Genomic DNA, 13678 nt, shown 5'->3' with positions numbered 1-13678 from the left:
CTTTATTTGCTGCGCTATGTCTATGTCGTTTTTAGGTCGTCGTAAAGCTCCTACAGCTCATTGTTCCATCGCCTGCGATATTCGCCGTCGCCAACCTGCAAAGGTCCAAAAAACTTGTGCAGCATCTTTTTCTCCAACACTCCAAGCGACGCTTCATCGGACGACGCGCCATACGGCATGATGAGAGCCTTATGAAGTGTTAGTTTTGTTCGTCGAGAGAGGACTTTACTACCCAATTACCTACTTAGTCCAAAGTAGTACTTGTTGGCATGAGAGACTCTACTTTGGATTTCAAGACTGATACTGTTATCGGCGTTAACGCTGGTTCCTAAATAAACGAAGTCTTTTACAACCTCGAAATCATAATTGCCGACAAAGACGTGGGTGCCGTTACGCAGGAGGTACTTCGTTTTGTCAATGATGTAAAATTAGGGGAAAGTGAGAGAGTAAAATGGCATTTAATATTGAGGGGAAGTGGCAAGTTTTTACTGGATACATTTTTACTTGTAAGAATTTGCAAGTGAGAAAAACAGCTAATCGCAAGTAAAAATAAACACGAATTAAAATTTTAGAATGTTTTTTATCTAACAGCAATGATGAAATGGACAAATTATTGTGGGCAAAATGAAATAATGTGATTCCGAAGCTCGTTATTTTGCATTTTTTTTTTTTTTTTTTTTAATTTAATACGAGGTAGCTTAAGTGAGAAGTTTTTAATTTTTGTAATTTTTCCTGCCAACAATTTTATCAGTATAGGACCTGATGTATGCACCCTACCAGCTCCTGGCTGCTTTGGAAGTATGATACATGTACCATTTCTGATCCTCAACAAATGCGTCATTAGTTCTCTCAACTCTAATTGAGAATGCCATATAACGATGCACTGAATGGGTTTCATGACTACAGTGACGTCGTCCGGCAAATTAAGATTCAGCGCCTCCACTAGCTAAAGCTTGTCGAGGAAATGGTTACAGGCGCTTTAACCCTAAAATTTTTTGATGGTAGTTTAACTAGAAAATGGAAACAGGCTTCTCTATGTTCGAAAGACGAATTACAGCAATACCGCACGCGATGTGAAAACCGTTACTGTATGTATGTACATATATTGGCTAAATAACAAAAAAAGCCCGCCCGCAACTTTCAAACATCAAACTAACTGCCGCTTATTGGATACCTTATTTAAATCCATTTCCTTCTCCTCTTGGCTCTTCTCTATTAATTGTTACGCATTTTTCTGCTACTCTCTTCATGTCTTTGTTTTCAACCTGATAGGTACATCATAGTTTACTTTTAGGTGTACTTACAACACCAACACTGTTCAATGTGAATTCAGATTATAGAAGTATTTTAGAAACTAATGTATGTAAATGTTATAAATAGATAAAAAAAAGACTTTACTGTTGCGAATCAAAAGGGTTGACAAAAGATCTACCTAAATCTACTTCAAATCTTTTACATTTTCCTAACCCCTCCTCCGTCAGATTCAAAGGCCGGATCGCTTCATCCGTTGTTGTTGTAGCAGCAAAAACACGTCCCATACAAGTACGGCGAGTGCTGCTGGAGTGACAGTCCTTAGCCGAATATATAGTAAATTCGGGTCATTCAGGTTACGTAGAACCAACTGTCGATTCATCCGTCACTCTATATGCTTGACATCCATTATCCCTTACGGCAATGCATTTATGTATGTATATCTTCATACAAACGCAATATTATACAAAATAATTCAGCTGATCAAATGAAATGCATTGTCATGCTCTCTTATGTTATTAACATATGCATACGCATGCATGTTCTACTATAAGCCTAACACACTCTTCTGCTGTTATCCTGTATTTGAAAACTGTTTAATGCATTGCCATGCTGTGTCATGTTATTAGCATACATATACATGTATGTTACACTGTAAGCTTAACATACTACTCTTCTGTTATCCCGTATCTGCACGCTGTTATACCACAGAATGTTAATGCAATGAGAAGGTGCAAATGTTACTGTAAGCTTTTTTTAGTACAATTGAGATCTGAAAGATTTGTAATAAGGTCATTTAGCACATCGAGTTTATAGACACCTCACTGACTTTTGCCCACACAAAAATTAGAAACACCACACATCTTTCACCTCAACACACAACACATTTCTCACCTCGACATTAAACCAATTAAATTTGTACTATTTTCGTATTTTTGAAATAATAAGCGAATACGTAAAATTTATTACATAATTTTTTTTTTTCAATTACATTAAAAAAAAAAAACGATTTTAAAAAATAAAATTTATAAAAAAAAGTTTGCACCGGGAATTGAACTCGAGTCTAACATGTGGCGAGGAAAAATAGGCGGTGCGTTTATTTCTTCGACTGCTTATTTTTTGACCATTTTGTTACTTTTGAAATGATAAGCGGATACATAAAATTTATTAAAAATTTTTTTACGATTACATTAAAAAAATAAAAATTAAAAACGAAAAAAAAAATTCCACCGAGAATTGATGGCGAGTCACGTGGGGAGGATAAATACATTAAACTAATTAAATGTTTACTATTTTCGTATTTTTTGAAATAATAAGCGAATACGTAAAATTTATTATATAATTTTTTTTAATTACATAAAAAAAAACGAATTTAAAAAAAAAAATTAATAAAAAAAGGTTTGCACTGGGAATTGAAATCGAGTCTAACATGTGGCGAGGAAAAATAGGCGGTGCATTTATTTCTTCGACTGCTTATTTTTTTACCATTTTGTTACTTTTGAAATGATAAGCGGATACATAAAATTTATTAAAAATTTTTTACGATTACATTAAAAAAAACACATTTAAAAAAAAAAAAAAAATTGGCGCCGAGAATTGATGCCGAGTCACATGGGGAGGATAAATACGCAGTGCGTTTATTTCTACGCCTGCGTTGTGAACCAAGGTTTTGTGCATGCGCGCGACGCAAATTAATTTTAATAAAGTTCTGAAAGTAATTCATGAAGTTTTTCATTACATACATTCATAAATGAACGTATACTCTATATGTACATAAATGATGGTATATGACAATATACATACATAATATGTATGTACATGTCAATAGGAGGTATTTGCATTAAGAAAAAAAAAAACGGTTTAAGATAAATCAACACTTATTTTATATTGTATGTCAATTTATAGTTTATGTATTCGACAGCATTTACATATATTACATATGTAGGTATGTACATTTGTATATGAAAAACAATAATGCACAAGCGCAAGAACATCATCTTCCTTTCATACATATGTACATATGCATGTATGCCCAAATAACCTTGACTTATGTATGTACACAAGTCACAGCACATCATATTCTTACAAGACAAATATACATACGCACTAGCGAGTTTCTTCCTAACAAGTGCAAAAACAATTCTGCTCTATGTATGTATTATGTCCTAGCATATATACATACATATATACCTACTTGCCTTCTAAACTTCCTACAAAATAATTGTATTCATATGTTACTACATCCATGCACGTTCATACATTCATGCATATGTATATGCGCGAGCACAGCTCTCCCTTCTTGCTTCCGTGTACTTTTGTCTTTCACCAGTCGATATTCCTAATATTGTACTTACAAAAACACGATATGTACTTTGATAGACGCAAAAGCAACAGCAAGCGCAACGCCATGGCCGCTTTGCCACCGCACATTCTAAAATGTTCTAGAACACAACAAAAACACATACCTCACATGCGCATGTCGCCCAAAGCTAAAATCTAAGCCTGGCGACTACAAAAATAAAATACATTCGTAGACGCAGTCGCAGCGGCCATAATTCTATCAGCGACTGCGCTGAACAATTTAGAAGAAAAACAAAAAGTTCATTCATAAGTTAGAGCTCATATTTCAATTTCATTCATAAAACGAGCCGCCCATATGCCAATTTTCGCGACCATTCGAAAATAGTCAATATTGGAATATTTCGCGTGGAATTATTTGCCAATATTTGATAAATCTTAAATTTTTGTCATGTCGAGTGGCCGCGGCTCCGTATGTATGTATGCACCCTTATATGTATGTAAATATGTCTTCTAACTGTGCGACAGTCGCGAGTTAATGCGACTTCCAGCGAATCACACATTGCTGTCCGCAAAGCCGCAAGTATGTACCTTATGATCAGAAAGTACCGGGAATGTTTAAATTAAACAAAACAGAGTTAAATTTAAGGCAAATTTATATTATCTTCTTCAAAATATGACCCGTCTGAAGCAACACACATGTGCCAACGTTTAACCCAGTCCTCCAAACACCCCCGGCAGGCCGATTTGTATTCTCTTTGATCAGTGCGATGGCGCGTTATCATCATGCAAAATCTGAGAATTGTTTCCTCACATTTCCGGCGGTTTGCAACACACAGCATCTCTCTAAGGTTTCAAAACGGATAAATAATATTCTCTATTGACTGTCTGGCCCGATGGAAGGTACTCATGGTGGACTATGCCTTGGCAATCGAAGGAAGCAGTCAACATCACCTTCCCGGTTCTTTTTGCTCATAGGGTATACATATCCCATGTGTCAAGTGTGCGCAGAAACTTGTGTTCTGGGTTTTGTTAGAATGGTGGTGGTTTGTGCATATATTTAAACACATATGTGAGTATGCGCGTTAGGCTTCCTGGATGGATATTAGAATATTTTCTCATCAATATGTGTATGTAAGTAGTTCAGATTTGACTGAAGAAATTAAATATAGGAATGCATATTCATATGATTGACTTTATGGCTGTTTTACATATAAATCAATTCAAATGAATAATGTTATATAGAAAATAAATTTCTAAATAACTGGTATTAGAAAAACCTGAATACACTATTTTAAATCAATTTCAATTAAACCAAATATAAAAAATGAAATAAAAATATCGAATAAAAAACTGTGCACAGGATTTGAACCTGAGTCAAATATGAGACGATGTACTGCATATACGACACGTCTTTCACGATTGCGCTAATCTACAATTATTAATGATCTTTTCTAAATCACTCATTTATTCGATTCGCAGTTTTATATGTACATATTCTGCGTTAGTTGAAAGTTTGTATGCGTAATTATATGAATATGCATCTGTGTATGCGCGTTTGGCTTTCTGGACGGATATTAGAATGATATTTTCTCATCAATATAATTTGGATTTGATGAAATAGATTATAGACATATGTACATATTTTCTGTTTTGATTGATTTATATAAAAATCAGGTCATATCCAGTCTGAACTATTTTATACCGAAAAGAAATTTCCATTTATAAAATACAAAAAACAGTATTTTAAAGAAATTTTAATTAAAATAAACTCAAAAATTTTACCAAACTTTCCTGGTTTGAATTGTAAAAAAAAAAAATGTGCAAGAAAAAAAATATGACTTCAGGATTTGAACCTGAATTATATACGTGCCAAAAAACAAAACGAATAATTCCGCCGACTTTAGCTTCTGCACCACAAACTAACTACCGCGCGGCCTTCTTAATCGCAATTTTATTCGCTTCGATTTCCTTAGTAGTGTGCCGAAAAATCTTATGAACGTCCTCAATAGTATGGTAAACGCAGAAAATATCTGAATTCTTGGCCTAGCGTGGTAAGTAAATATAGAAACCCTCCACTCGCGTCACTCGCGTGGTAAATATCTGCAATTCCGACCTCTTCAGGAAAGTTGAATTTGAAATGACCTTATTATGAATCTATAAATTAGAACTCGAAAAAAGCTCATTTAACATTTGTTCCTTCTCATTGCATTAACATTCTCTGGTTATACTCTTCTTTTTTACAACTTTTTTTCACCTTTTGCACGAATTTTAGATGTTAATTCGCATATTACCACAGCTGTATTAAAATAAAACCGATCAAAGTGTTAATTTTTGAAATTTTATTTTTCAATTTATTATTTTTCCAGTAAAAATCTATCGAAAACAATAAATTCTAAATTGGTTTAACAGCATTTATGTGGCAACACTATGCACATATTTATATGAACAACAGAAAAACATAAACAATCCAAGTGCCTATTGCCCAGCTGGAAATGTTCGAGTTTTTAAAACATCTCTTTAAACTACAATTCCTACTTATTGTAGCCGCTGCACTTACCGGTGTTTACTACAATCAAATTATAAGTTGGATAGTGTATAAAACTGGCGATTTAACGAGCGAAAGCTTAGCAGTTCATTACGAAAATTCGAACGAACCATTAGCAAGTGAGCAACTCTTCACACGTGATGAATTGGCAAATTTCAATGGTGAAAATGGCGCTCCTTTATATTTGGCCATAATGGGTACTGTTTTTGATGTGTCCAAGGGCATCAAACACTATGGGCCAGGCTGTGCATATAATTTCTTTGTGGGACGCGATGCTTCGGTGTCATTCATAAATGGCGAATTCGAAAGCTATGACGAAGAAAAATCCGACGATGTTGTCACCTTAAGACCCAGCGATCTAATAAGTTTGGAAAATTGGCAACAATTTTATAGAAAAGAATACATATATAAAGGTAAACTCATCGGACGCTTCTACGATGGCAAAGGCGAGCCAACCCAGTATCAGCTGAAGTACTTGGCGCTTTTAGAACAAGCAAAGCTGGCTAAAACGCAAGCTGAGCAACTACGTGAAATTTATCCAGATTGTAATATTGAGTGGTCAGTCGAACGAGGAACGCATGTGTGGTGTACCAAAACGAGTGGTGGCAAGCACCGGCAATGGGTCGGATTGCCACGGCAACTTTTTGAAATTGGTGCCAGTAACTTTCGTTGTGCTTGTGTGCAAGAAGCCGACTTGAACACAACCGAGGTGATGTTAAAGGAATATGAGAATTGTGCGCCACATGCTCATGAGTGTTACTACAAAGTAGATTAAGAGTAGATTATTATAAAGCAGCTTAACAAAACATTCTATAGCGGCATATGCAAGTTAAATGTATACCCAAATGTTGATACAAATATAAATGAGCAATAGAGAAAATATACAGCACTGTAGACTTAAGTATTTTATGTACTTAAAAGCAAATTTATTTGTTTTATAAAAAAAACGTATTTACACTTGACATATCCAAGAAGTTAGAGCCATTAGTGTTCATGTTTTGTACCAATAGTATCTACGAATAAAAATCTTTTTATATCAAAGGCCTAGTTTGATTTCATTCACAACTACTACAAATGAGTATTTAAAACTGTCGTCAAGCAATTTCAGCAACAATAAATCGTTCCCACGACAGTCGGTTCTACGTAGTCAGAACCATCCGAATTTATATCCGGCCAAGGATTGTCACATCAGCAGCATTCCCCGTACACAGTTAAGGAAAAAACTCTACATACACCCCCTTAGTTTGTATTTCTAAGATACAAGGTAAGGTAAATTAATAAAGCGTTTGCTTTAATATTTAAAGGACCAAAAACAAAGTTTATTTACATAACAAAAAGCTAATTCAAAAGCATAACAATAACAGAAATAACAAAAACAATAAAAATTCATGAGAAAAAAGTCTATATACAGTGTTACTAAATCGAATAGAATATTTGATTTCTTTTAAATAAATAAAAGAAAACAATATATTTTAATATTTTGTAGCACCACTCTGGGCTCCAATAACCGCCTGAAGACGACGTGGCATAGACATCACCAAATTCTGCGTAATACTGGGCGCAATTTCCGACCACGCCCGAGTTAGGGCAGTTTTCAGTGTTTCACGACTTCTGATATCATATTTGCGAGCAGATTTTTCCAAAACGTCCCAAATATGCTCAATTGGGTTAAGGTCTGGTGACTGGGGAAGTGTTTTGAGCTATCTTGGTGCATGATAAAGAAGCCAGTCTCGAACAATATGCGCAGTATGCTTGGGGTCGTTGTCTTGTTGGAAAATCCATTGGTTTCCCAGGCTCAAGCTTTCCACAGATGGCTTCAGATTTGGTCCAATATTGTCTTATACTGATATCTATCCATAACGCCTTCAACAAAAACTAATCGACCAACTCCAGATGCCGCCATAGCTCCCCACACCATAACACTACCCCCCCCCCCCCCCATGTTTCACAGTAGGTATAATATTTTTGGGATGAAGTGCAGTATTCGGTTTTCGCCAAACCTTGTTTCGGCCGTCATTCCCGAAAATATTATACTTACTTTCATCAGTAAATATAACTTTCTTCCAAAAATCCATTCCTTTCTGTAAATGTGCCTTAGCAAAATCCAGGCGAAGTTGACGATTCTTGGCTGAAATAAATGGCTTTTTGCGTGCTGTTCTACTTTTAAAGCCGCTATCATGCAAAACGTTTATTACTGTTCTTGATGAAACAGTAATATTCGAATATCTTGCAAGGTATTCGGCTAGTTTTGGGGCACTTATTTTTGGATCTTTGTGGACTTCTTTAAGGACACCACTGGCATCGCGTCTTGAAAGCTTCTTCGGCCTTCCAGATCTTGGCTTGTTTTCGGTACTGTTGGTTTTTTTATAGTTTTTGACAATAGTTTGCACTGTAGAGCGACTTAATTTTACTATATTATTTCAGCAATTTCCCCGTAAAATTTGTTTTCTTTTCGAAGAATAACCACCAAATTTCGAACTGATTGCTGAATTTCTTTTCTATTTACCCTTTTTAAAGTTAAAACGTGTTTTATATTACAAATCGCTTTCTGAATTTAGATAATTGTAATGTTTGACAGATAAAGCAAATCAAGAAAACTAACGGTTTTTTCCCTTTAAGTTCTTCATTTTCCAATGTATTTTAAGAGTTGCCAAAGCTGTATGTAGACTTTTTTCCCACCGATTTCTATGTTTATCGCCAATAGTTTATAAGTTACCAATATTTTCAAACTTTTTTTCTTCCAACATTCTTAACTATTAATGTCGTAAACATTCACATCAAAATTATGTTGAGTATTATCACTAGTTCTCTAGAAGTTGAAAATAGTCGGGTGTATGTAGAGTTTTTTCCTTAACTGTATGTATGGGGAATGCTTATGCTGCTATAACAACAACAACAACAACAACAGAAAAAATAAGAGTGGCATACTTTTACCGGCTTCGTTTATCCTCATAAAATAAAATTGTTATTAGCATTATATATTCTTACATATCGCACTTGTTACGTTAAAGCGTAACAACTCAAAATTTCCAAATTTTAGTTTTTTGCAAGTAAACAATGTACAGTGGTCATCTCTACCCACTGTAAAAATCGTTCAGTGGTTTGTCTAGTCTTTCGTTAAAAACCCGTTATGACTCTCTCTTTGTTTTCAGAATGACTTCTGTTGTCTCAACTAAAGAGTTACATTTTTAGTTGCCTCCAAGTGTTTGAACAAATTTGTGTCACATAAAGTGTAACATTTTGAATTGTGCCTGTTTACAACCAAAGTTTAAGTTACTCGTTATTTTTTCAGTTAAACAGAGACAACTCAAAACAACACCACTAAGTGTATAAAAAAATTTCAGGAAAAGAGTAACAACTCAAAAATTTGTTATTTTAGCGCAACTTCTAAACAAATAAGATTGAAACAACCGTTATATTGTTTTTAATGATATTTTCGTGCAATTACATTTTTTTTCCTTGTAATATATTATTAATATTTACGGAAACAGTTTTTCGTCTCTACTGAAAATGTTCAGATTTTGAGTTGTTACGCTTTAACGTAACAAGTGCGATATGTAGATATGTAATAGTATTATATTTTGTCAGGAATGAGGGTCTGAGCGAAATATTTTTACAGATCAGCCAGCACTACCTAATAATACGTTGACATATAAGTAAATGATCTACCTTTTCGTGCTTAATTCCCAATCCGTAATTAAAACCCGAGATTTCCCATACAAAATTTTTCTCAAAATCTGGGATAAAATAATTCTAGATAATAACCATATTTTTTGACATACAACCCTGTGTATTCTGTGTAATATATCATTATTTTTCGCGTGTAAAGAAAAACGTCAAAGTAAAAACTAAATAATATGGACGCCGGCAAAGAAAACAGGTTTGGAGACAGATTTTCTAATAAAATTTTTGTTAGATATTATTAATTAAGCATTCATATTACAGAAAAAATCTGTCTCCATAGACGCTTTGGCCTGTGATTGCTTATTAAATAATGTATTATCGAATTTCGCATGCGTATTGCTGCCATAATTTTTTGAAACCTCAGTAAAAGTCGTTTACAGATTTCCCGTAACAACAACAACGGATTTCCTCAAATTGTTTATTATTAGCAGCCAATTGCGCAATCAAATTAACTTTTCCGTCTCCTTGTATTTTCTTCATATCGTTAATAATAATTAAACGCCGAAATATTCCACCAAAATAATTTCTATGAAGAAAAACCATTCACAACAGCATTGACAGCTGATTGCCAATTTTGCAGGTAATCTGCCATATGTGAACGGGTAGATTATTTTTGTGGATTTATTGGTAATTAATGCATATGTGAACGTACTTTAACCTAACCTTGTCTGGAATCAAAAACACCCAATAATATTGTAGAAAAAAATATTGAAAATCATTTTAATAAATTATAAACAATATTGTCTTAAATGGAAGTTAACCTAAAATACTAGCTCATTTGTTAAAAAAAAAAAAAACATTTCTTAAAACTCTATAGTAGCTGTTCTTGACAAGTTTCAAAATCGTTTTATATTCAAAGTTTTTACTTCATTATTTTACTATCTTTAATAAAGTGATTAAAAAGAGGTTAGATATATTTGCGCCAATACCATTACTAAAAAACTATGATTTAAGCATTTCATTTTATACAAAAACATATTTATCGGGTCAATGCAATCACATCCTTTATACATATATACTCGTACTTACAACACCACTTCATTCGATATGGTGCTAAGGTCTACACGTTTGAAAGACATTTGCCGCTGTCTTCGATTTTCCGCCCATTCTTTAGGATGTTTTCGTTTGCGATGATGGTGCAAATTCGCATTCACCTTAAAGGTACGCGGGCAATGCGGACATTGATACAGATCCTCGCCAGTATGTGTTGTCATATGTTCCTAAATGATTAAAAAATTAAATATGGAAAGTAATCATTTTAATAATATCCCACGAATCAAACATACCTTCAATACTTTGGATGCCTTGAATGCTTTTTCGCACACCGTGCATTTGTGAATGCGCTCTCGCTGGTGTACGTAGCGTTTATGCGACTTTAGGGCATCCTCAGTCAACGCCACTTTGCCACATTCACCACAAACATATACTGTCGATCCGTCATGATGAGCTATACGTTTATGTCGCCCCAAACTGAATTTGGAATGTAACTGAGCTTCGCATATATCACAGGGCCAAAGTCGTTTACCTCCACCCTCATGTTCTAGCATATGGTATCTTAGCGCATAACGGCCACGGAAGGATTTACCACATTGATCACAAACACTTTGATAGGCAGTGCTGTGTACATTGCGAATGTGAATGTTGAGACGACTCTCTAACACAAAGCTATATCAAAAGGCAGGAGAAATTCAAATAAAATATATTAACAATAAAGTATATAGTTTTTTATTACCCCTTTCCGCATTCTTTGCAGACGTGATCGGGATTGCCTTCAGCGTGGGTTTCCATATGCGTTTTCAAAATGGGTTGCTTAGCAAATTTTTTATGACAAATTTCACATTCGAAGCGCCGTTCTAATGGCTTTGGCCCGTGCATTGATTTCATATGCGCTACCAAACTCCTACCATTGGCACTACATTTACCACATTCAGTACACTGAAACTTTTGTGGATTCAAATGCACTTGCAAATGTTCAACGAAGTGGAACCGTTGGCTGTACTTGTGCTTACAACATATTACGTAACCCTTTTCGTGTTTGTGTACTTCGCGAAAGTGTAAGCGCAGCTCAGTGAAATCAGCGGACTGATGTCCACACAGCTCACAAGGCAATTGCTCTTTGAAATGTTGGGCTATAAAGGCATCGAAATTTTTTGTTTTCCCATTTTTTTCTTTAACTTTGTCAGGAGTGTTTATAACATCTTTATCCTCATCTACATTAGATTCCCCATTCGATTCGACTTCTGATGTTTTCTTCTCCACTCTATTGGGCTTTCTTCTTTTTCTGGTCTTTTTAATGGCCGCGACTGGAGTTTTACTTTTTGCCAGTTTTTTTCTATATATCAATGGCATGTCATCATAGGCGCTATCATTACCACCATTGTCATCCATTACTTGATCCACAAAGAGAAAGTTGTTTGGAGGGCCTTCATGTTGTGTTTCGCACACAGCTACAGGATCTTCTGTTGCCTCATTTAAGAACTCATCATTATCACATATATCATCGGCAAAAGAATCTGCAAATATATCTACGTTGTTGACATCCATTTCCATTTCTAATTTCACACATTCAACCATATCCCTTTGATACGGTAGTTGAAGCTGTTTTAAGCGCTCTTCTTGCTGGATCACCACCTCTTCCTGCCATTTATGGAAATCATCTATGCGTCGCCAGCAATTGACGCATACCACTTGAGTTTTCAAGTTTATTGACTCTGCATATTGCGCTGTATCAAATTCTGATTTTACTTTGGTCATATTATTGATCTAAAATAGTTTTACAATTAATATGATTTAATGAATATTAGGACTGGCCTCGATGCTTACCTCTTTCTCAAAATACTTCGCAACAACATTGTAAACTGTAGTACTTTTTCCCTCGGAATCCAAAAGCTCTACAGAGGATTCATCACAATCACTAATGCACAGACGGCATAACATCTTTTTATACAAAAATTATTTGCTAATTGTATTCCCAAAAATTTGTTTAGTTGTTGGACACACAATCAGCTCAATTTCTTGTGCACAGGGTTGCAATAAAATCTACCAACGTTAAAAAAATTATGCCCAAAAGCGTTCGCGTTGCAAATATTTGTAGCGAAATGTAATATCTACGGACTACAGAATATAAAAGGTGCCAGCCTTCCGGAAACCGGTAATTTATTTTCGCGTTTTTGGCGACCGATGACGTCAGTACCGCCAATAGTAATGATAATGGGATCCTTTATGAGCAAACATGATTAGTAGATGCCACTTGTTTGTGAATGGCTTGAGTTATGGGCTTGGCGAGTATTGTACTCTTAATATTCAACAAATTATAAAATTAATTGCCGTGTATTAATTTGAAAAATCAACAATAAGAAAAAATAACTCCAAATGCAGTTTTTTGCTTTTCTGGGACCATGACGCCGTGGCAAGAAATTGCGTATGCACCTAATCTAATCTGTTTTCCTTTTTCAATTTTTTTTTTTTTGCTTGTCAATTGCTTTATTTTACAAAAATAAAAACATAACATTAATACATCACGTTTCGAGATGACTTAAGCAAAATTTCAAAAAAAAAGTTAATGATTGTTAAAGTTTCTCCAAAAGTCCCTTGCGGTTATCATGACAAGTTCTTGGAGATTCATCTAAAATCAATCGAATAAGAGAAATTAGCTTTGTTAATAGATAATCGTGTGATCAAAATTAGCAATATGGCGGCCTCAGGAAATATTTTTCAGATTTTTAAGAAAAAAAATCAACAATTAATTGTTTAAAAAAATCGAAATTTTCAAAAAAAAAATCCTTCGATCAGGCACGAGTTTTTTATGTTTTTCAAAAGCAGTTTAAAATTTATCAAATCCACCAAGCCGTTTTTAAGTTACAGTGATCACCTGTTCAAGAAACATAGTTGTGAGAA

At 34.6% G+C, this 13678-nt stretch overlaps 2 protein-coding genes across 2 annotated transcripts; one reads left to right on the top strand and one right to left on the bottom strand.

The window, feature by feature from the left end:
• The first annotated feature begins 5972 nt into the window (after positions 1-5972).
• LOC129237668 (neuferricin homolog) lies at positions 5973-7138 on the top strand. Its single transcript, XM_054872543.1, has one exon. It carries the CDS (start codon positions 6045-6047, stop codon positions 6870-6872), a length of 828 nt encoding a protein of 275 aa, XP_054728518.1. The 5' UTR covers positions 5973-6044; the 3' UTR covers positions 6873-7138.
• A 3539-nt stretch (positions 7139-10677) lies between these two features.
• Positions 10678-12814, bottom strand: LOC129237662 (transcription factor grauzone-like). The gene is made up of 4 exons (XM_054872536.1): positions 12605-12814; positions 11514-12544; positions 11068-11446; positions 10678-11001 (listed from the first exon to the last, which is right to left on the bottom strand). Exons 1-4 carry the CDS (start codon positions 12716-12718, stop codon positions 10807-10809), a joined length of 1719 nt encoding a protein of 572 aa, XP_054728511.1. The 5' UTR covers positions 12719-12814; the 3' UTR covers positions 10678-10806.
• Between the last annotated feature and the right edge of the window lie 864 nt (positions 12815-13678).

The sequence above is a fragment of the Anastrepha obliqua genome, chromosome 2 (assembly GCF_027943255.1).
Source record: "Anastrepha obliqua isolate idAnaObli1 chromosome 2, idAnaObli1_1.0, whole genome shotgun sequence".
Taxonomy (NCBI): Eukaryota; Metazoa; Arthropoda; class Insecta; order Diptera; family Tephritidae; genus Anastrepha; species Anastrepha obliqua.
This window is presented reverse-complemented; position numbering and strand designations above follow the sequence as displayed.